Here is a 25,284-nt window from a genome sequence, read left to right on the forward strand (position 1 = left end):
ATATATCTGGATTGATCATTACTACAGAGTTGTATCATCAAATGTTTGGAAACAACTGTCAGTAAAAATTCTAGGTTTTATAGAAAAAATGAAGCAGTGGAAGACATAATTGGTGGTTGGGAATGAAAAAAATAGGGGTTTGTCAACATTACGATAGGCATTTTTCAGGGGGACTTATTTTCACCCTTATTATTTGTCATTGCCATCATCCCACTTTCAATAATATTGGAGAAAATAAATCTTAGCTAGCAAGCTGCAAAAGATACTAAAATCTCACATTTGCTTTATATAGATGATCTGAAGCTTTGCAGAAAATCAGAAATCAAAATCCAGTCACTGACAAAATCTGAATTTTTAGCACAGATATAGCAGTGGAAATTGGCCTACATAAATCTGGTATCGTAGCAGTAAATTGGGTAAAATCACAAACAAGAAGGGAATTAAGATGCTGAAAGGTGAAATCAGCAGGAACCATTGTGATAAAGCTTACAAGTATCTGGGCATTTTACATTTAGATAATATATAAGGATGTACAAGTTAAAAATTTGATTAATAAAGAATATATCCAAAGAGTAAAAAAATTGCTAAAGTTAAAACTGAACTATGGAAACACCATCAGAAGCATCAATTGCTGGGACATACCTGTGATGTAATATGATACACGGCTTAATTATTAACTGGAGACATGCTGAACTGGACAGTTCAGCTCAAAAACTGGTGACAATTCACTACTCATTACATCTCCATAGTGCATTGGCTGATTATGTAAAAGACAGCCAAGAACAAGCACTGGTGCAAGTTAAAAATTGGAACACACTAAATATACAGAAAGTGAATATTAAAATAATGTCATAAAAATACGAACAGAGTGCTGGCAAGGAAAAGAATTACATGGTCGATTTCTGGAACAGATTGAGGGGAAAGTGGATAAAAATAAAACCTGGCAATGGCCTACAACTGGAACATTAAAAAAAGAAATTTAAACCTTGATTTTGGCTGTGCAAGAGCAAGCCATTCAAATAAAGGCATTCAAGGCCAGTATTGAAAAATCATCAAATGATTCGAAGTGCAGATTATGCAAAGAAGTAGAAGAAACAGTAGATCATTTCTCAGATAATGCAAGAAGCTCACACAACTCGATTATAAGCAACAATATAACATGGTGGCCTGCGTTATGGATTCACTGGAACATCTGTAAAAATTATCATGTTCCAGCAATGAAAAATTGGTAGGAACATAGAGTTGAAAAATTAGTTGAAAATGAGTCGTTTAAAATATTGTGACTTTTCTGATGACAAACTGATAAACCTTTGGATCGTAGCACACCGGATTTAACATGGTTGAAAAGTAGAAAGTCTGTATAATTGATGTGACAATACTAAGGGCTAATAGAAGAGAAATAATTGGAGGAGATCACAAAGTATCAAGATCTGAAAATCAAAACTGGAAGATTATGGTATAAACTGGCCACGGTGATTCCAATGGTTATTGTCAGGCACAAAGAATCATGTTAAGGTCCAGTTCAGAAGATTTATTGTCCACGTCTATACACAAGAATCTAGTCAATTAACTGTCAGCACTAAATAACTAATATTTAGCACTAGATAAGTGCTAAATTAAGTTAAGAAAGATCACTTTCTTAACTATGCCACCCAGGGTCTCCCTCTTCTTTCCACAGAGTTATTGGCAAACTGGGGGCCATATACAAAAACTTGGATGGCATTTAGAGAATCTATAAATTGACAAAATTTCCATCTGTCCATTGCAAAAAGGCCACGCTGCTTGGATTTGCACATATATTATACTGATATATAGTAGGTTCTTAGGAAGCAATTGACGTATATGAAAGCCAGCATCAGTTAAACAACTGGCAGTTATGACTTCCCATTGTTGTGAACACATTATGATAATAAGAATAAGAACTGCCATTGAGGCACTATCTTGATGTGGTTGTGGGGCTTGTGTGCTCTGGGGAAGAGAGCTCTGGCAGAAATTCAACCATACTTGACAGTTCCAATTAGAGGAGCCAGACAAAGAATATCTCTCCCGTCAATAATATAGGGAGACATATTTTACAGAAACTCATACCGGATTAGTCATCACCCAGATCAACAAGAACCATGCTAGATGTTGGAGTTCCTGGACTTCTGGTGACAAATGGGCTCCAGAATCAGGACTGTTTGCTGAGCAACTAGGGCCAGCAGCTACAGGAATACTAGAATCCATTAATTTACCCATTATAAATATACAAAGATTGAAAACAAATAATAATAATCTGTTATTACAAGTGAAGACCAATAAAGAACAGCACCAGGCAACTACAGAAGAGGACATCTGAAGACGATGCACCAGTTCTAGAAAGAACTACATTCACAATTAGAAATATCAGAACAAAAGCTAGCAGATCAATATCAATTTTAATACAAAATGAAATATTCATAGAAGCAGAATTGGAAGAACTGAAAAGATCTATCTAGGCAAAGAAATTGTAATATCAAATATGAGTAGCATTAGAAACTTACCAACTAATGCACAACATAGCTCTAGCTATAACTGAATGTCATGGGTGCTATATCAACAAACAAGAAAAAAAAAAGACAAACACCACCAAAATAGAAGATCAGGCTGGAAAATAAGATCAACATGCTAAGATTAGATGAAACCAAACTACAATAGATAGATAGATAGATAGATAGATACATAGATAGATAGATAGATAGATAGATAGATAGATAGATAGATAGATAGATAGATAGATAGATGATAGAAAGAAAGAAAGAAAGAAAGAAAGAAAGAAAGAAAGAAAGAAAGAAAGAAAAGAAAGGAATCTGAAGAACAAGAAGATAAAAGAATAACTGATCAAGAAACAAGGAAGATTAAGGAAGCAAAGAAGAGCCAAGATGATCAGGAAATCTGAAGCTCAAATTGTACACTATAGGCAGAATCTCCAATATCAATTGAATCAGAAACATCTCTACCAATCTATTAATGGAGAGAATGCAATGAACCAGTCAAAGAAAAAATAGTGCAACTCTGAGACCAGACACAAATACAACAATCCAACACAAATACAACAAGAATGCAGCTTGCATAAAAGAGGTGATAAGAATAAAAAAAGAAATGCTGAACTGAAATAACTTGTAATAACATCAGAAATGATGAAGAAACGAGTAAGGAAGCTAAGAGTTGGTCAGCACCAAAGGAAGATGAACTGCAAAGTTTTCAGTTTAAATATCTAACTGGTCTGCAAACACTCATTCTCAATTTAACAACATACTTCAAGTAGGTGGAATTGATGACTGGTTAACATCTGGCAAAACCTACCTACCTGATAATGAAAGAGCCAACAAAAGGGATAGCACCAGACAACTACAGGCCAATTACCTGCTTACCAACAACTTTCAAAAGGCTAACTGGTGTGGGAGCTGATGCAGTCCGACAGCATCTAATTGAAAACAAGATTTGTCTACCTGAGCAGAAAGGAAACTGCCCAAACGGGAAAGGAACAAAAGATCAGCTCCTAATTGACATGATGATTTTGGAAAACTGCAAGAGAAGAAACATCAACTTGGATTGAAAGTACATGGGAGACAGAGTTTCATCTACTCTTCTGATGTGATGAGAGACTGCCATAAGGAAGTTGGGACTTTCCTGTCAGCATGAACAATGAAGAGGCCTTGCAATGGCTCCTGGCTATTGCAAGATTAGGACAGTTGTATCTTATAATGTCCAAGATTTCTTGGTTCTTGTGAGATTTCACAATAAAAGCTGGGGGTGGGTGGATGGGTGGGGATCAGCTTACTATCAATTGGCAGGCAGAGCTACCATAACACCCATCTAGTTGTCTCAAGCGTTGTCTCTTTGCTCTTTTAAAGGTTGTGTGGAACTTTTTTCCCACTATGTTCTTTATCTTCCTGGATGTAACTGCTCTTTATCTTAAAGATAGCTCTTTTAAATACAGCTCTTTAATGTCTATATAAAGCTTCTCGGTGAAATCCCTGGGAATTGGGGATTAAGTGCCACCAGTACGCTGATGACATTCAGCGCTTTTTCTGCCTGTCACCAGAGTCAGGTATGATAGTGGAGTTGGATCAATATTTGAATGCCGTAATGGGAACAAGGGAATCCAATAAACTTTAGCCTCACGTGAGAAGGAAAAAACCCTGTGAATTGGTAACCCCTGGGTCCAGAAATGGTATGCCTCTAATTCTAATGGGATTGCCTTTCTCTAAAGGGACAGTAACAGTAACAAAGTTTGAAGGGACCTTGGAGCCCTCAAACTGCCAACCTTTCTGATCGACAAGCTCAGTGTCTTAACCACTGAGCCAACTAGTCAGGTTAGGCATAATGCCTGATAGAAACCTGGTCCTGCAGCTGCAGCTTTTCCTCAGAAGAGCTGCATACAAATCCACCGCTTTGATAAATTCCTGGTGTTAATTGATCTTGAACTTGATGATTATTCAAAATCACAGCTAATGGTGAATGTGGTTCCAAACTGGTATAGGAAATACTTGTTCAGAAACTGTAATAATAGTCCTATAAAAGACAACAATGGCTGCAAGGAGTTTTTATAATAACACCTCCCATAGGATCTTCTTGGCCAATTCAATTTGATTTGCATGCTTCCAGCCTGTACCATACTATTTGAACAAGCTGAATGGACAGATTGGTCCTTTTGTAAAATGGAACAAAAAGGATGATAATATAGTTACACCTCAGCTCTATGGGTCTCCATTTGACAGATCTTAATGCAAGAGATAAAATCTGAGTTTAGAGTTCAGTCCCAGAAAATAGCAATAGCACTTAGACTTATATACCACTTTACAGTGTTTTACAGCCCTCTCTAAGTGGTTTACAGAGTCAGCATATCGCCCCCAACAATCTGGGTCTTAGTTTTACCCACCTTGGAAGGATGGAAGGCTGAATCAACCTTGATGAGATTTGAACTGCCAAATTGAAGGTAGCCAGCAATCAGCAGAAGTAGTCTGCAGTACTGCACTCTAACCACTGCGCCATTGTGGCTCTATGTATAAAGTCCTCTGATTCTGAAGCAATCTGGAGAACTGATATACTTGGTGGCACTTATATCAGAATCAGAATCTTAATTGCTTTCAATGACCAGTCCATTAAAAAAGCACTCGGATTCATAAAATTGATATTGATTAGCTAATTCAGTAACAGATTTATCAATCAAACTACCGCATATCTGAATATATTACATGACAGAATTTGATCACATTATTTGAATCGTAGAGCAAAAGGTTTAAATAGAATTGATCAGAGGGACCAGAATAAAATATTTAATTAGGTTAGGAATTAGCAGCTTTTATTTATGAGTGCGTTTTTATGTGTATATAGGTGTATTTGTGTGGACTGTAAATACCATACTTATGTCCTAATATGTATAATTTGCATTTTACATAATCCAATCACTCATTCATGTTCTATGTTTCCTAAAAAAAAAAAATGGGTTTAACATTTTATAGAGATGAATAATTACTTACTTTGGCAAATATATTAATTTTGCTTGTTCTAAAGATGTATCCACATAAAAGTTGTTACAATTAACAATAATGTTTGCAGTCAGAAGGTGTTTTTCCTTGTCGATTAATCCATGCCATCTTGGGCTGCTTATAAATCTAACTTTAACTTTTACATCATTTGCTTAATTACACCATTTGTTAAGCAAATGGCGTACATTGCCACCAATGATGTAAATCAAATAACGATGCCAATGATACGTTATGCAATTATGTAAATTCAGATTTAACCAATATTCGTGTTTGATACCTCTTTCTTCCCAAATGGTCTGTTAAATCAAGATTTCATCACATTTCATTTTCATCTTGCTCTTAGATTGTTCAGAGTTCTTTTTTGTTGCGCTATTTTATATAATTATGGCAATATGCTCTGCGTGTGTAGGTTTAGATTTACTTTTATATTTAATTTGGGTATTCTGCTTGGAGCAAGTTTTTCAAAATCAAATGGAAATGAGTAAGTAACCTGAACTGCAGTGTGTTACTTAAGGAAATAAAGTTGCTATGTGGAAATGCATTACGTTCTAAGTTCTACTCTATCAGAAAAATGAAAATAAATAGTAGTAATAGCATGAATTTTAAAAAAACCTCACCTCATTCACTGTAATATAGTACTGTTCTTGCTGGAACTGGGGAGAGTTATCATTTCTATCCCTCACCACGATCCGAACTTCATGGTTGATAATAGTTCCTACTTTTCGATTAATGCATTGGACTTGGACTACAATAGACTGAATGGACACTGGTGGCTGCAAAAGAGAAAAAAAAAACCACAAAACTATAAGTACATTTAAGTATTTTTCCAAGTATCTATAAATATTGTAGGATGCAATTCTCTAATTCCATCATGAGGAATAAAGCTAATTTAGTTCATTGGGCTTGTTCCCAGATCTGTATATGTACAGGTAGTCCTCGACTTACAACCACAATTCATCCCAAAAATTCAAGACATTTATTGAGTTTTGCCCCTTTTTACGACCTTTCTTGTTGGTTGTTAAGTGAATCACTGCAGGTGTTAGGTAACATGGGACACTGCAATCATTGTAAATATCAATCAATTGCCAAGTGTCTGAATTTTGATCATATGACCTTAGGGATGTTGCAATGGTCGTATGTGTGAAAAATAGTCATAAATTACTTTTTTCATACCATTTTTCAATACCGTAACTTCAAATGGTCATTAAAAGAACTGTTGTAAACTGAGGACTACCTGTAGTTAGTCCATAAAAGTTACACTTAGTATCTGGTTATGTGCCTGAACAACAGATATAAGTATTGCAGTACATCTGATATTATAGACATATACAATGTATTTTAATATAAGATAATCACTACAATAGTTCAGAAGCTGTAGGCTAAATCCAGATAAATGTCAAGATCACGTTTTGCCTTTAACTAATTGTAAAATAATAAATTCAAATACAACCAGGTCTATTTTTAAATAATATAAGTGAGATTAATCTATCTTCTGTTTCATCAAATATTAATTATATCAGAAGGCAAACTTCCCTTACACCCATTGATGCTAAATATTATAGGAATTAAAGGGGGGGGGGGAATAAACCTAAGCAGAGTAAGACCTGATTATTATTTGAAAATTGAGATTTTTGGAAATATTGTAGGCTAGGCTGAAAAATTGGGGAAAGGAAAACATGTCAGAAGGTTGCTGAATTCAAAATGGTGTGTATCTTTCATTAGATCATATGAAGTAATGAATGCCAGTTATCATGACTATGGGGATACTACAATGGTCATTAAGTGTGAAAAACAGTAATAAGTCACTTTTTTCCAATGCTGTTCTAATTTGAAATGCTCACTAAATAAATGGTTGTTAAGTCAGAGATTACCTCTAGCATTGTTTATATTGTTTTGTGTGAATATATTATAGCACTTAACAAATCATAGCTTTAAGGGATGGGGGCGTGTGCTAAAAAAGAAAATAAATTTCAGTGTAAAGCAATAAATAGAGTAGATTAGATCAGAACTACCTATTACATACTGTATGTATAAAGAGTATGGTGCTAAAGCAGGGATCCACAATCCCCCACTATTGGTCCATGGCAAGGGTGGGTTCTACTTACCTTTACTACCAGTTCGTAACGGGATCACATGCACAGATCACCTATGATGACATCCGGGGTGGTGGACGGAGCCTCCCATCGGTTTTACTACCGGTTCTTGCGAACCGGTCTGAACCAGAAGCAATCCACCACTGGTCCATGGCCTATTCGGAACTGGGCCATGTGAGAGGCAGGCCGGTGTGTGCACACAGCTCCACTTGTGCAACAGTGCCCCAAAGGCTTCTTTTATCACTTGTGAGTGGAGCTGCATGCACATACATGCGCACCGGCCTGCGAATCACGTGGCCTGGTTCCCCTCCCCCCCCCCATTGGGCCACCAAGTCTCATGCCTCTGATATTCCAAAAGTGGAGCGGTGAGAGAAGAGGTTGAGTGGGGCAAGTGTACCCCGCTCAGCTTCGCTTGTGCAGGACATCTGATCTGCGTTTGGAGCATTGGGCAGCCTAGATGAGTCTGAAGGAGCATGAAACCGTGCCCCCAAAGGCTTCTCTTCTACACACTTTTGCAAACAGATGCAATGGGGTAGATATCTTGCACTGCTTCAGGCCTTCCATCCCTTTGTAAAATATTTTTGTTCTTTCTTGCATGAGTGGAGATGCACATTCATGCGTCAGCCCACCACTCATATGGCCTGGTTCCCCTTTCACCTCCCTCCCAGCCGGACTGCCAAGCCACAAAGACTGGGGACCGCTGTGCTAAGGAACAAACAGTTTTTTTGTAAAACTTAACAAAAGGTAGGTTTCTTTATGAGAGAAATGTTACCAGATAAAAAGCTGAGATTGTCAGAAGGAAAAAAAAAATGGATCCAGGTGAAACACTCGATGGAAGAGTGCAGAAAATTTTGTTTGTTTGTTTGTTTGTTTGTTTGTTTGTTTGTTTGTTTGTTTGTTTGTCTGTCATATTTCTATGCCGCCCACTCTCCGAGGACTCTGGGCGGCTTACACCAAAGACAGTATACTAAATAGCATATTGCCCCCAACAATCTGGGTCCTCATTTTACCCACCTCGGAAGGATGGAAGGCTGAGTCAACCCTGAGCCGGTGAGATTTGATCCGCTGAACTAGCAGTCAGCTGAAGTAGCTGTAGTACTGCACTCTAACCACTGCGCCATCTCGGCTCTTATGTTAAGCATTAGAGTGTTAAAGTGCACAAAAATAGACTGACCATGTGAAAATAAGTTTTAAAGCTAATGATGGATGGCTTTGGTAATTTTATAAATGGAGTGCAATCATTAACAAACACTTTGTCAATAAACCTTTGACTATGGAGGAGCAAGGGAAGAGATACTGCCTTATAGGAAAAGCTTAAACAAACTCCTCAATGATGAAGGCATTCTACTGTCAAAATTTACAATGCAAAAGAGACTGGTTTCTTCGAACATTAGGTTCTCAAGAACATTCCGGCATTTAGATGTAAAAAAAATCAACAGGATATAAATGGATCACATTGTTACTTTGTGCAAATGCCATCCCATTGCATAGATTAATGTCAGTCACTGTTGGCAAGTCACATTATTCAGAATGCGTTAAAAGGCATTATGCATCAACTGCCAGCATGGATTCACAAACGATATGGTCTATGTCAACACTTTTTTTTTTTCAGGAACAGTTCTTCAATCACTTTGTTCCAGAAGTCAGAAGACTTCTAAATGAGATGCTGAAAATATCAAGTGAAACACCAGAGCTTTTCTAACTCTGAACTATTTCTGCTTATTATTTGGGGAGGAAAAATGGGTGTTTTTGCCCAAAAATATAGTGTAGTCATCCAGACTATGAACCATCAAATAAAGGGATTCATTTTTTTTTTAAGGTGAATTTTGGTTGTGTTGGAGGACAAATCTGATAATAAAAGTGACATAAGATGGCCTAAAAAAACTTTAGAATCTATAAGTTAAAGCCATTGATTTTCATTTTTGCTACAGCTTGGAAACCAGTCAAAATTCCAATACTGCAGCTGGTTAGCAAAATTGCTGTACAACATTGGCACGGATTTGTAATTTATTTATTGACATTAGGTCACACAACTCAAACTGTTACATTAAAACATACAATAACCCCCAAAAGAAAAATCCATCCCCAGATCATATACGGCAATGTTCAAAGTATACAACATATGTATACGATGTATATGACATATACAATATATGAATGTAAAACATAAAATGTAAATCTAGTTTCAGAGATCTAAAGTCAGTTATTAGTACAGCAGCAGCACAGAGAAAACTGGCAAAGAGAGAGCAAATGAGCCCAACATCTTGCAGTTGCCAAAGGAAGATAGATTCCAGGTTTTGAAAGAAAGTGAGATAGCCTTCTCTTGGGAGTTGAGGGCAAAGAAGGTGACGAAAAAAAACTGACAAGTTCCCCAAGCAAAATGCCTACATTGAAATAACACCTAAAAGTCATAAAGTTATTATTCATCCTTCCAAATTTTTATAGAGATAACGATATAGAACAGTGTTTCTCAACTTTGGCCGCTGGACAATGTGTGGACATCAACTCCCAGAATTCCCCAGCTAGCAGAGCTGGGAGTTGAAGTCCACATATCGTCCAGTGGCCAAGGTTGAGAAACACTGATATAGAACTAGCACACTTCCAAGATTTAAATCCAAGTAGTCATGATGACAAAAATCCAGCACCTCCATAGAAGACGATTCCCATTCATTCCAATAGAATAGAATATATATATAGCTCAGGTTTGAAGTATGGAGTCCTTGTTGTAACCTGAGCTTGATTGTTGTCTTGCAGATGTTTCATTACCCACCTAGGTAACATCATTGGTGCCTTTTCTGTGTTCTTTTGATCTGTGGTACGATTGTTTGCCTTATGTTTCAGTCTCTGTCGCATACCCAGTAGTTTTAAATGCTGCAAAAATTCTAACTGATTAGCATTGTCTAGGTTATAGTTGAGACCTGCCATCTCCTCCAATACCTTTCTGAAGGATATTTTAGGGTTTAAGCTGACCGATTTGATTTACAGTTTAGTTTTCCTTTCTCCAGCTTGTCTTGCACAGGTACTCTTGATGGTGGTTGTCAGCATTTTTGTGAGTTTTGGGGTCATGATTTGTTCCAGTTGCTCCTTGCGATTATCTATGGTGTGCTGGTATTCATTTAGTCTGAAATGAGCATTCACGCTCCTTAGCCATATAATTTTTTTTACTGTGTTGTTGAGCTGTTTTCTAGGCAGCTGTGAAATTCATTGGAGGTTTGTATCCGATACTGGTGGGAAAATCATGCTATCATAGGCATTTGTGCCAGTGGTGGGATTCAAATTTTTTTACTACCAGTTCTGTGGGTGTGGCTTGGTGGGTGTGGCTTGGTGGGCATGGCAGGGGAAGGATACTGTAAAATCCCCATTCCCACCCCACTCCAGGGGAAGGATACTGTAAAATCCCCATTTCCTCCTGATCAGCTGGGACTCAGGAGGCAGAGAATAGGTGGGGGCAGGGCCAGTCAGAGGTGGTATTTACTGGTTCTCCAAACTACTCAAAATTTCCACTACCAGTTCTCCAGAACTGGTCAGAACCTGCTGAATACCATCTCTGATTTGTGCAGAAAGAATAGTTAGTGCTTGGTGGACGTTTGCCTATATTCAACTTCCTCATGCTTTAATAAAGGCCCCTTACAGAGCATTTGGAATCCTGTGGTTGTTGCCTTTTCTTGTTTCCCTATATTTCTGAGCAAACTCTTTTTATAGCCAAATATTTGGTGGCATTCCTCATTAAAAACATCCCTGCATGAAAGACTGCTTGATTGCACAACTGCCTCTTGCATTTCAGGAGTGGGAACTAATTTATTAAAATCTGTGTTTAGGCAGGAAATTCCAACCCCTTTTCCTTTCTGTTTTTTATCATGGCTGATAGAAAAGTGAAGAAATTCCCAACTAAATAGACTAGGAAACATTACAAGGCTGAGTCAGTGCCAGGGATGGCAGTTTACCTATTCTGTTTTTAGCTGAGAAGTTTTGGATTTTGTAATTTTCTAGTAATGTTTAAAATTATCTCCTCTCTTGGTTTATAACAAAGAAGCATCACAACTTAGCAAAATGTGTGAATTAGGTCATTGCCTCTTCTCTGTCTGTGTAGCTAAAATAATGTATAAGCTTTTTGCTTTGGGAAGAGACCCATTTCCTATTTCATGTTAACTGTGATTCAACAGTCAGCCAGGATTATAAATCTGTGCACTCAAGTAAGTTTTTAATTTTATTTTCAGGTTTGTTGAGACAGAAAGAAATAGCAATTACAGTTATAGCTTTATGATGAATTCATAAAGATTAAGAGTTTTTGTCAACATTGACAATTGTATATGGAGATTCTGAGTCATCCAGGTCATGGTTGTCGCGACATTGACAACTGTAGCATCACAAATTCAAACCAAGATAGATTCCAATCTAAAGGTTTTTCTTCCATTATTTATAATAATTTGTATTATAAATTATAATAATTACAATGTTATTCCTAGAGAACTTTTAATTAATCTGATTACATATCTACTGACAGAAACAGTATAAGAAAAGCACAAAAGACCCAATAGATAAAAACGAAGATGAATCAAATCCAGATTTGTTTACTCAGTAGTGCCTGCTGTGATACATCTGGGAATACTATTAGGAAAGTAGAAAAACAAACATGCTAATTGCTCAGCAACAACTGATACTAAATTTTAATGTAAAGTTTTTTTACAGATATCCTTTCTTTATAGAGTCAAGTTCCTTCATTTGTACAACTTTCCATCACACTATTACGAATGTATTATAGAATGTATTGCTTTGCATGAAAAGAAACATCATTTAAACAGCCCTGACCTACCACACCTCAATTTCTAATTCAATACCAGAATGAAACATTTTCTCTCTATTCTTTCTACAATGCCCATTATTTTACAAAGCTTCATCATATCCCATCTCAACTTCATTTAAAAAAAAAATCCCTAAATCTTCAACATACATCTTTCTGTCTCTGATCCTTTGGTTTGTTCTTTTGTATTCCTTTCCAGAACAATAATATTTATTCTGGAACACAGCTATATGAAATTGCATTCAAACGATGGCACTTAACACAGTTTTCCATAAAGCATTACGAAAGATAGATTGGTAGTAGAGCACTTACTTAATCTGAAAATTTTCCCAGTTTCTGAATGCAGGGTTTCTAAGGTCACAAAAATGGTAATTTTAGAAGGTTGTTTGTGGTATGAAAAAATAGCAAGTTAAATGGCCCCCGTTTCAGTCATAAAAGCTATACTTTTACTGAGTTGCAAGAAGACTTCCAAATGCACTTGAAGGTACTGTTCTCTCTCTTTTAAAGCCCTACATAGGATTATGGGAGCATCTACAGCAGGGGTGGGTTCTACTTACCTTTACTACCGGTTCACAATGGGGCATGTGCTGAAGTGTTCTGATGATGTCGGGGTTGGTGGGCGAAGCCTCTCTCTAGTTTTACTACCGGTTCTATAGAACCGGTCCGAACCGGGGGCAACCCACCACAGATCTACAGTAGTAGCCAAAATTGTGGAAACCTTTTGGGAAAAGTGTATTTTCTAAAACTAGCTAATAACACCACTTTTTTTGGGGGTAGTACACATAAAATTATATATCAATGGAAAGATAATTTAATCAAGAATGTAATGCAATAACTCTTATGAAGGATTTGTTATTAGAATAGCAATTATAGTATAAAGAAGAAAAGTGAAACACATAGAAAAAACGAGATATACAAAAATTATCACCATAGAAAAAATGAGATACACAAAAATTATCACCATGTCAGTTAATACTTAGTTGGGCAATCTTTAGCATGAATTATGGCCTTACAATGTCTTCCCATGGAGTGAACCAAGTCTTTTAGTTCTGCAGCTGTTATAATGTGAAACTAAGATTGAATGATTGCTTCTGTTAATTGGGTTTTATTGCTGGGTCGCGACTAAAGTTTCTTTAATTGGCTCCATAGATTTTCAATTGGGTTAAGGTCTGGGATATTCCCAGGCCATTCCAGCAGTGGAATATGATTATCTTGAAACTCCAAAAAGAAGTGGTATTATTAGCCATCAAACCTCAAAAATACACTTTTCCCAAAAGGTTTCCACAATTTTGGCCACTACTGTATGTTTTCTGCCCGTCTTGCTAGAGCTAATAGAGAGGGCATACTAAGGCCTCCTTGGTGAAGCATGTCACTCAGTGGGACCTTGAAAGTGTGCCTTTCATGTTATGGCATTTGTGGCACTCTCCCTCCTCCTTCCCCCCAAGATTTAAATTCTTCCAACCTTGTTGACCTTCCAGAAGACTGTTGTAGATGTGACTTTTCACCCAGGGACTTTTAAAGGAGCCCAGTGTGGAGTGTATGAGATATATTCGTAAGCTATTTCCTATACTGCCTCAATGTGATTCTCTTAATTGACTTTTATTGTTGTTGTTTTTATTATTCTGTTTACTGTCTAGAGTTCTAGTGATAAATGAGCATCCATATGCATTTGTTGAATGAATGAATGAATAAAAATAATAACCTGTTTGTTGCTTCCACATGATACACTACATTTCATTGAGATAATTCTTGAATCCAAATACCTCATTCTTAGATGTTTAGGCTGACTAAGTTTCTAAAGAGTGAAATTGGGATTTATTGGCTTAATCAGACTTATCCTGATTATTTTGAATCTCTTCCTTAAAAATTTTACATTTATGTTATTCTCGCTTTCCCGTTATTTATTGAATTACCATTCCATAAGAAAGCACATTCTCTTATAGTGCATTTGGTTCTAATTTCTCTCTGCCACTGAACACAATGTTCAAGTCAAATTGAAATGTGCGGGTTTGCTCTTGAAATAAAGATGAATAGTGAAGGTTTTAAAAGCTTGTCTTCTAAAAACATTCAGTAAAGTTCTTTTAAAAATAGATTAATAAAATAAAATAAAAAATCAGCGGGATGGAGCTTTGCTTCAAAACCTAGATGCTTCAGGGCTTCATCGGATCACTGAAAAATACAATATATGTCCTGGGGGCCCGAAACCCAAAGAAAGATAAGGAAATAAGGAAAATGATTGAACAGAAGACAGAAGCTGCAGGCGTGGCCAGAGGGCAGAAAACCTTTTGAATTGCTTAGTAGTTCCTTTGGTTATGGTGTACAAATATACAATGTGGCTGCTTTTCTGGAGAGAATAGAATTGTACAAATTACGCTGTCAGACGGAGAAACTCTTGAATATATCTGTTCATTCCCTAAGTGTAATAAAATACTAGGGTTTTTTAATGTATTTTGAAATGTCCTAGAGGGTTGTTGTTTTTCAGACAAAAACAAAAGAACAAGCATTTATGAGCTGAAGTATCACCATAGCATTACACAGGGAGACATTGTTTGTGAAGTTGGCAGAAAGGGAAGAAACACGATATGAAAACATATGGGCATTGTCATCAGAGTGTTTTTGCCAGGCACATTAAAAAAAAATCTCAATTATACAGACACTTTATCACATTATGAAACTGGGTTACAGCAGAAATTCAAAGACATGACAAGCCCAAAGCCGTTGCTTTCCTGCCAATAAGAATTGAGCCATCTACAATTATGCATCCAGAAAATTCTTCCTATACAGGAAGAAAATATTGTCTGCTCCAGAGTTTAAATTCTAGGCTTTTTTTTTTCTTTCTGCCTTTTTGAATCAATGGAAATTTGGTTATTCTCATCACTGCCTCGAGGCTGCAAAACACCTGCTCAGAGTTTATATAACGGTTCTGTGGGGAAATGTAATCTAGAGTTGCAGGAATTATGGCCTCTTTCCCAGAAAGCAAAGAGACAGTGGAGCTTGGAATTTCCTGGTATGTAGGAAGAGAGAAAAGAAGCCTCCTCCACCAGCAGTTCACAAAATATATCTAGTACAGGGGTGTCAGACTTGCATCGTACTGAGTCGTCACGTGACATATCACAATTTTTTTCCCCTCTTTGCTACACTGGACGAGGGTGTGGCCAGGCGTGACACATCTGGCCTGTGGGCCGCGAGTTTGACACCCGTATCTAGTAGTTATGCAGACAGTTGTTTTAGTCTGACAAGAGTTCTGTCTATAGGCAAACAACAAATAAAGAACTACTCAGAAGTAACTACATGTATCTCCGCAATATATATTCAACCCCATCTCTGTCTCCTTCCCTATAGGCAGCAAGCAGTCCCAGAACTTCGTAGTTCTGGAGCGACTTGCTACTTAAGGATTCTGGGTGCTTCTGAGTACCTCAGCAATACCTCAGCAGCCCTAGCAACCCAAACCTGGTCCAGACCAGACCAGCACCACAGCAAAAAACCTCAGTCTTGGTATCTTTGTTACCCTGCATTCTGAGGCTCTTGCTGCCCTGCATTGGGCCTTTGTTGTTTCCAGGGTGACTTCATGGCCTAGATCTAAGCACCCTGTGGGCCGGATCTGGCCCACGGGTCTGGAGTTTTACCCCCCTAATCTAGTCTGGTCTGACTCTAAGGTTAAGATGGCATCACTGGACAAACCACAGAAATTTTCAGATCACCATTTTCCAGGAAGATTTGTACTTGTCTGCCAATATTAGAGGGATAGTTGGCCTGGTCCTTCACAAGGTAGATGCTGACCAAGGGTGACCTTGGGAGTGGAGGGGGGGAAGGCTCATGTAGTCAACAACATGGCAAGGGGCCAGGCCAGGAATGCTTGGTTAGCAGTGGGAGCAAGAGGACAGTAAAGTCAGGTGAGGGTAGCAAAATATAGAGTGGCAGGGGCCCTGGGGTATAGGGGGCCAAAAGGGCAGAAATGAAGGGGTTAAGTGTATGTTACAATTGCAGGACAAACCAGATAGGTAATACAATCAGATGAGTAATTCTACTTTATTGTACTTCCACTGATAGACTTTTTGCAAGATAGAAAGTACAATCCCACTTCTCTTTTACAGGTCTAGAAACTAAAGAGGGCCTCTTCTAAGCCTCCTGCCCTGCCCACTATCATGGACTATATTGTCTTTTATCATCAGTCAGTGTCTCTTTATCCAGACTCCAAAGGTCTTTCTCACATTTGTCGGACCCCCTGCAGCCAGCAACAATCCCCAATCACCCGGTGCGTTCCCACAGACAGGGCCTCCTCAGGGTGCCGTTGGTCAGACAGTGTCGGCTGGCGACCCCCAGGGGGAGAGCTTTTTCTGTGGGCACACCCACCCTCTGGAATCAACTTCCTTTGGAGCTCCGGATGGCCCCTGACCTTCGCTCGTTCCGCCGCGATTTGAAGACCTGGTTCTTCCGCAGCCTGGACTGAGGGAGGTGGGTGGCTTAATGAATTTTAAATTGTTTTAAATTAGAATTTTAATTTTATATTGCTTTTAATGAGGAATTATGCATTTTTACTGTTGTGAGCCGCCCTGAGTCCTCGGAGATAAGGCGGCATATAAATTGCATAAATAATAATAATAATAACATACCATTATAGTGGGAGGGGGAGTTGAAGTACCCCTGTGGTTGTAAGTGTAGGGAACCTGCCAAGTCCTCACATTTTGATTGTCAGGTTTCAGTGTCGTCTCAAATAAAATTGCATTTCCAAACAAATAGGCTTTGATGAAATCTTTCATTTATTAAGCACGACAATCTGTCCCCGATTATATCGTGGCCAACACTGACTTCCTGACCCCAAACCTTCCCTTTCCGTTCCCCAATTCTCTGCATCTCATTGGCCATCTTCTAAATCACTCTCCCCATATCTACTACTTCAGCTCCCAGGAATGTCCCCCCACTCCCATCCCATTTCCTAGGGGATATTATCTTCAGAGAAAATAAGTAGGTGAAAAGTCAAGCGTCCTCTTGCCAGCTGCCCCCTCTTCTCCTCCTTATGTCAGCACTGGAACTAATGCAGTTTGGAGTGCTGACATCAATCACATGACTGCAGGGGTGCTGCAATGGCTGTTAACTCCTGGGACTGGACATAAGTACATTCATTCAGAACTACTGTAACTTTAAATAGTTGCTGAACAAATGGTCATAACTCAAGGACCTGTATTACACTAATACTGACTAATTCTGTTTTGTAAAGTCCAGAAACAGCTAAAGAGATGTCATTGCAATGGTGCAACATGTATACCAGGCATGTAGGTGAACATTTCCCATGGAAGCTCATAAAAATAATATGAGTAAAAGGCACTGATGAGGCTGAAGAAGTGAACATTTGTACTACAAGCAATTTTTACAAACATTTCACAGAACCACCTCCAGTACAATTTATTCTGTGCGAGTTTATGATTTGTAAACACATCTCTTATAAGAGGTGCCGCTAATTAGCCGTCTGTGGCAAGATTACCCCTCATCCAAGCAAATTTATTTGGCCATCAGCAGCTCAACCAAATTGCAATCAAGCAAGGTGTGGTAAACAAAAACAAAATTATTATTTCATTTTTAAGGCAAATGAGAAATCGACAGCTGTTCTTTTTTCTTTAAGCTTCCAGGATACAGCAACAACTATTCTTATTTTTCTGTTTTGTTGTTTGAGTCTTCCCACCATTCTTAATATGTACCATAACCTTCTTAACTCCCCTACTACTGCTAATTTTATTAAGTTGTATTAAATGTTCAGAATATTAATAGCTAATGAGTTGGATGCTGTTAAGATTGTTTAATACAAATAATGCTTGCTTTCAAGCTTATGGGAAGATTTATGTTTTCACATTTCAACTCAATTTCTAAATGAGTTTCTTTATATCATACAAACAACAATGTAATATTGATCAACCTTGTATTCTTGGGAACTTCTTTATTTGTTGTACAACAGATTCAAGGTCCAGGATTAATCCTGGCTACCTAATGAAATGAAAATTACCTAAGAATAATATGCTTGAATAGATAGTGGATATAATAGACATAATTCTTTTTTTTTCCCCTTAGTAAAATTGCTATTGCCTTGTACTTGTTAGATTTACTTTTTATATCATGAATTTATGACATCAATAATATTATTACAGCTATACAGAACTCACAATATACTGGCTTCTTGCATTTATACTCATAAATGCAAGTAGGTAATCAAATAATTCTAAAAAGTTGTATTACAGGCTGTTCACAAAAATTAGATACAGATGACATCCTATATTTGGAAACTATTGTTCACTCATAAAACAACCATTCTTCAAAGGTGCATCACATTTATATCATTTATAATCAGGTTACTTTATTTTTATATCTTAGACTGGTGTGGGGGGGGAATAGTGCCCTGGAACCACATATATTCTCAACTCACTTTCTTTCTACTAGAGCCTCTTTCAGTCACAAGTGGTGGAAACTGAATTCATAGTTTTCATTATTTCGAGGTGAGAAACCAATTAAGCATAGGGTAAGTCTTCACATATATCATACTACAATAGATACATGAGCAACACTGCTGGAAATATGTCAATCAGTCCAGAAAACAGTACCACTTCTAACAGAAGCAACAACCTCAGCAGATGTCAGGCTCAAGCCCAGGGGTGAAATCTAAAATTTGTGGACGTGACTTGGTGGGAGGGGGGGTAATGTGACTGAGTGGGCGTGGCCAACTTTTTTTTTTTTTACTTTTAAAAGCATTTTTTCTACAACCTCTTCAGCTGAAGAGGTTGCAGAAAAAAAATGCTTTTAGAAGCCTCTGACGATCAGGCAACTCAGCTGGGATCGCCAGAGGCTTTTAAAGGCATTTTTGTTTCTACCACCTCTTTGGCCGCAGAGGTTGCAGAAAAAAATGCTTTTAGAAGCCTCTGACGATCCCAGCTGTGCGATCATCAGAGGCTGTTTTTTTTTTCTTTTAAAAGCATTTTTTCGGCCAAAGAGGTTGTAGAAAAAATGCTTTTAAAAGTTAAAAAAACAGCCTCTGATGATCTCGCGGCTCAGCTGGGCATGGGAAGGGGGGCGCAGGGATTTTTGCTACCGGTTCTCCGAACCACCCGCCGCCATCACTACCAGATTGGGTGATCCGGTCCGAACTGGGAGCATTTCACCCCTGCTCAAGGCCCAGAAATGATAGTGAGTTCCACTGGAGTCCAGATCTTTATTTGCTTGTACCTAATAAGCAGAATCTTGCTGGACTAAAGTTATAACCTTCTAACCCAATAAATACAGTATATCTAGGAACATTCTAGAGTGTGGCTATCTTGAACCTTTTCCTCTTACTACTATCCAGTTCTGGACATGCAGTTTCTTGCTATGGGCCATTCTCTGGAGTATGTTGCCTCTTTCCTTGGAAGTTGTGGCGCTATAACCAAGTAATTTTCTCTCTATGGTCTTCCCGCCACTCTTAATACGTACTCTGTCTTTCTTAACTCTATTATTACTGTTGATATTATTAAATGCAGATACTCAGAATATTAACAGCTGATGAATTGGGTGCGCTTAAAAATTTAAGGAATTTAAGGAACAGAGATGTTATAGGGCCAGAGCAAAACTTTTAACAACTGCCCTAAAAGCGTTTTATGATTGATCATGAACTTTTCTCCTAGTATATACCAGAACAGTTGCTAACTTTCTCAAGAAAGAAGTTGTCCCTTTAACATTTACATTATGATTCCATTCCGGAATCTTGTTGTAGTGTGCCTTTTTAATACTCTGCCAGTATCCAAATGGGGATTTGAGTGGAGCTCTGACAGGATATAAACAGGCCTTTGAAGGTTGCTCTACCCTAATTTCAATGCTTTGAAATCCAACCATTAAGGCAAAAATGGCCACAACCCCCTTAAATATTTGCTTTTAGCTTACTAAACTGAAATCATTAGCTTATTTGCTTTTATTTATTTATTTATTTATTTATTTATTTATTTATTTATTTATTTATTATATTTCTATACTGCCCTTCTCCTGCGGGACTCAGGGCGGTGTACAGCCAGGATAAAACATAGCATATAAAATTTAAAAACATTTTAAAAAACAATTTTTTAATATAAAAGCTCAAATGGTAAAACTAAAAAAAACCTCATACCATACTTTTCAAAGTATAAGACACAGTTTTTTCCCCCTAAAAGAAGGTGGAAATGTTGGTGCGTCTTATACACCGAATACAACCATTTTTGGCCTCCCGAAGCCCCCGTACATCCCATTTTTCTCAAAAACAGGGCACACAGAGGCTTTGGGAGGCCTACAGAGTGCTCCTGTGGGCTGGGGAGGGCAAAAACGGGACACACAGAGGGTTTGAGAGGCCTGCAGAGTGCTCCTGGGGGCCGGGGAGGGCAAAAAAAATTTTTTTTTCTGCTTATCTCTTCGAAATCTTGGTGCGTCTTATACACCAGTGTGTCTTATAGTCCGAAAAATATGGTACACAGCTTGCATCAATATGGTTACCCAATTCTTAGTATATTAATTAAATGCACAAGTAAGAGTCAGTTTGCTTATTTGTGATTTGGAATGAGTTCCGACACTATCATTTGTAATGAAAGTTTAAGGCCTAGTCCATTGCATGACTCAAGTCATTTATGCCGTTTGATAAAAATTATACCAATTTGAATATGACCAAGAATATATAAATCTTCTTGATAGAATGCTTACTTACACCCACTGCTTGGGACACCTACTATGGCTACAATTTAACATATTTAGAAGAGCTCATTGGAATTTCTTTCATAGTAAATAAAAAACAGAAATGTGCATTTCCCATTTTCATTACTCACTTAAAAAATAAATAAATCCTGAACTAGAAGTTTAATATAAAAGAAGACTCATGTTCATGAGTGATGGAGAAACCAACTTACATCTCTGTCCAGAACTCGTCCAGTGCTGTTGAGATAAAGTCTCTGGTTGATAGGATCTAAAATGACCCAGTAGTCTGTGTTATCCTTTAATGTGAGTTCAATAGTGGGATCAGGTCCTCCTGCTGTTCCTTTGATCAACATGCTGTCTACCAAGATTGTGCCTGAAACAGAAAGCAGGGAAGGCGCATCTGTAAGTGAAATACAATTCTGAGAAAGTACAACATCAAATCGATCATTGCCATATGCTACACTGACCTGTGATGAGTTTGCCTGCTTAAAATACAGTCAATTATCATCAATAACTTAACATTAAAACAACAACAAGAACAGAAATGGCCACATCAAAGCCATATGTATTAAAGACAAACACAAGGAGTAATAGCATTTATTCAATAGACCCAGCAAGAGAACCTTATTCACTGAAGTATAAACTAAGATAGTGGCCCTCAACCTTTGGGCACCAAAGACTGGTTCTGTGGAGAGAGATTTTGCCGCGGACTGGAGGGGACATGGTTTCGCGTACGACCTGCATCCTGAAAATGGGCTTCGCTTATTTGCACGGCCCAGTTTCTGGCAAGCTGTGGCCCAGTGTCTGACCCTGAACTAAGAGGTTTGAGATCAAACATATGAGGGAACTGAAGCATCAACAAACTGCTCCCTTCCCTGGATTATAATTTCATTTAGATTCGTGCATGCTTATCAGTGGTGAAATCAATTTTTTTTTACTACCGGTTCTGTGGGCGTGGCTTGGTGGGCGTGGCAGGGGAAGGCTACTGCAAAATCTCCGTTCCCACCCCACTCCAGGGGAAGGATACTGCAAAATCCCCATTCCCTCCCCACTCCTGGGGGAAGGATATTGCAATATCTCCATTCCCATCCCACTCTGGGGCCAGCCAGAGGTGGTATTTGCCGGTTCTCTGAACTACTTAAAATTTCCACTGCCAGTTCTCCGAACTGCTCAAAGTTTCTGCTACCGGTTCTCCAGAACCTGTCAGAACCTGCTGGATTTCACCCCTGATGCTTATTCTTTCTAGTTATTCGATGCACAAAGTATTGTAAACTGCAAATTAACAGCTCTTATTAAACTTTGCCCAAAGACATATTCTCTTCAGCTGAAATGTGTCATTTCAATTAAAAGAAACAACATTTTTGCATCTTTGTTTTATTGTTTTAGAGTAATTCGTGCAGGTTGATTTCCCAGGCTAAAAAACTGATTGGCCCACAGTCTGCCATTGAGATTCCATGTGTTGTGTAAGCAATATGAGCATGGCTCATTTGGATAGCATGATATCAAGATGATTGAGATAGATAGATAGATAGATAGATAGATAGATAGATAGATAGATAGATAGATAGATAGATAGATAGATAGGCAGGCAGGCAGGCAGGCAGGCAGGCAGGCAGACAGACTCACACATGCAGCATAAGGTTTAACGGAGGATCCTTATTGGTTTCTGAGGTTGTTTGTTTGTTTGCAGATATTTCATTCCCCAGATAGGTAAAAACGTAATTGCAACATCATCATCACACAGATGATGTTACCTAGTCAGGTAACATAATATTTGCAAGCAAACAAGCAACCACAGAAACCAACAAGGATTCCATAGCATAATACTGTGTTTCTCAACCTCAGCAATTTTAAGATGTGTGGACTTCAATTCTCAGAGTGCTGGGCATGACAGTCCAAACATCTTAACTTTGCTAAGGTTGGGAAACATTGGCATAGAACAGGGGTGTCAAACTCAATTTCATTGAGGGCTGCATCAGGGCTGTGGTTGACCTCGGGCGACCGGCCAGGCGTGGCTGACTGGATGGGTGTGGCCAACTGGGTGGCATGGCCACCTTGATGCCACTCCCCAAACTGCTGGCATGTTTCCTCTTTGCATTGGGTAGACTGGGCCGAAGCCACACCGGTCTGATCTTTCTTCTTTGCATTGGGTAGACCAGGACGGCCCTGCAGGCCAGATCCAACCATATTGTGGGCGGGCCTTGAGTTTGACACCCCTGGCATACAATGTACGATAGCTGAATGTCTGGGTGCATGGGAGGAGGAGGGGAGAGTGAGAGAGAGAAAGTGACAAAAGAGGCCTGCCCCCTTTTTTTGCAATTCAAATTAAAGGGATTATATTTGATTGAATCTCTATTTATTTATTTATTTATTTTATTTTGAATTTGTATACCGCCCTTCTCCCTGAGGACTCAGGGCGGTGAACAACCAAGTAAAAAAATCAAATACAAATATTAAAATACAATTAAAAGTATATATAAATTTGGCCCCATTAATTAAAAACGATAAACAAAACACTTAAAAACACTTAAAAAATTAGGCCAGCCCGGCTTGCTGGAAAAGGAAGGTTTTAAGAGCACGGCGGAAGGCACTGAGGTCTTGGATTCTCCTTATCTCTGGAGGCAATTGATTCCAGAGGGTAGGTGCCCCCACAGAGAAGGCCCTCCCCCTGGGGTTCACCAGCCTGCACTGTTTGGCTGATGGCACCCTGAGGAGGCCCTCTCTGTGGGAGCGCACAGGTCGATGGGAGGTCGTCGGTGGCAGCAGGCGGTCTCGAAGATAGCTAGGCCCTATGCCATGGAACGCTTTAAAGGTGATAACCAACACCTTGAAGCGCACCCGGAAGACCACCGGGAGCCAGGTGCACCAAACCTTTGGCTTGCCTGGGCTACTTTTGAGTGAAGAGAAATTAACTTGGGCTGCATATAAAATACATAATATAGTTAGTTGACATAAATAACAAATTTCCTTCATTTTTTATATTTTTATTATATTGTAGGGCCACATTATTAACTGTTTAAGGCTGAATTCAGCCCATGGACTACAGGTTGGACACATCTGCTCTATACCTTTTCGTTTATAATTCAAGCTCTTTGGATATAAAGCTTGAAATGTGGCTGGGAAAAGATTAAAAATAATCTTTTCACTGACTGCAGCCTTCAAGAAAATTGGGGATGGAGGTGATAGAGACCTACTCTATAATTTCAAATGAATATTCAGTGCAGCATCTACTTTGGTTCTGATTTACTTTACCATGTTGGAGCATGGCCTTAAACGCATTCAGAGAGCATTTATCTATCACAAGAGTTAGTTTCAGTTTCTTATTCCTTCTGGTATTAATCCCAAAGGCACGTAATTCTCCTGTCACTTCCTTAAACATTTTAAGACTGTCCTTTAGCTAACCACCTTGCTATTACACTTCTGAACTTTAAGTCCATGTGTCAGCTTTTTGAAAAAAAAAATGCCTTCCTTTCAATGCCTTTTATATTTTGAACATTTCTTTTAGTTGCTCAGAGCCAGTTTTTGTCCTTCAGCTAAAATGCCAGTTTGATAACCTATTCCTTCTACATATGAAAGCTGGAGATAAGATTTTGATGTGGCATACATATATTTCATCCTACTGGCAAACACAAAGCAGACGGCTGTGATGTGAGCCCCAGGTTGACAAGTAATTTCTCACTGGAGTTATAATCTGAACCATACAAGAGCAGAAAGGACAACAGCATTAGTTTCACCTATTGGCTTCCTTTGGCATAGCCAAAGAACAAACTCAGGTCTTTCTAACACTTGTCATCTATTCCTGCCTGGACAGAAATATCACCTGGGGTGGTTGTTCAAGACCATGAAAAGAGTTAAGGCAGAGGTTAAGCGGAACAAGCAGCTGAGATGCACCAGACAAAACAGAAGGAATTACAGAAGAAACAAACAATTCTGTCCTCATCATTTCTTTTTAACATTTACAAAAAGAGTCCAGAGTCCTTTGCTTGTATACTGACAACACGATGATCATTATTACACTTACTCATCTTACTGTTATATATTATTTCTAATCCAGCACAGTAACCAGCGATGTCTGCAGGAGGGAAGGGGTGTCTAAAAATCAATAAAAAAACATTTGACTAGCACTGATGATATTACCTAGTTTGGTAATGAAATGTCTGCAAGAAAACAACCAAGTTCAGAGAGCAGCCAAAGATCTCTTGGC

The 25,284-nt window shown here is 38.4% G+C and overlaps 1 protein-coding gene across 8 annotated transcripts in view; it reads right to left on the reverse strand.

Moving 5' to 3' along the window:
- PCDH15 (protocadherin related 15) overlaps window positions 1-25,284 on the reverse strand; it is a 716,117-nt gene that overhangs the window by 303,497 nt on the left and 387,336 nt on the right. For all 8 annotated transcript variants that reach the window (XM_087871772.1, XM_060682279.2, XM_060682278.2 and 5 more), the window contains 2 exons: window positions 21,293-21,453; window positions 6,131-6,286 (listed from right to left, as the gene is read on the reverse strand). In XM_087871772.1, coding sequence (XP_087727898.1) covers window positions 6,131-6,286; window positions 21,293-21,453 — 317 coding nt within the window. The remainder of the gene's footprint in view (window positions 1-6,130; window positions 6,287-21,292; window positions 21,454-25,284) is intronic.

Source organism: Pantherophis guttatus, chromosome 6 (assembly GCF_059756535.1).
Source record: "Pantherophis guttatus breed Tessera chromosome 6, ASM5975653v1, whole genome shotgun sequence".
Lineage (NCBI taxonomy): Eukaryota > Metazoa > Chordata > Lepidosauria > Squamata > Colubridae > Pantherophis > Pantherophis guttatus.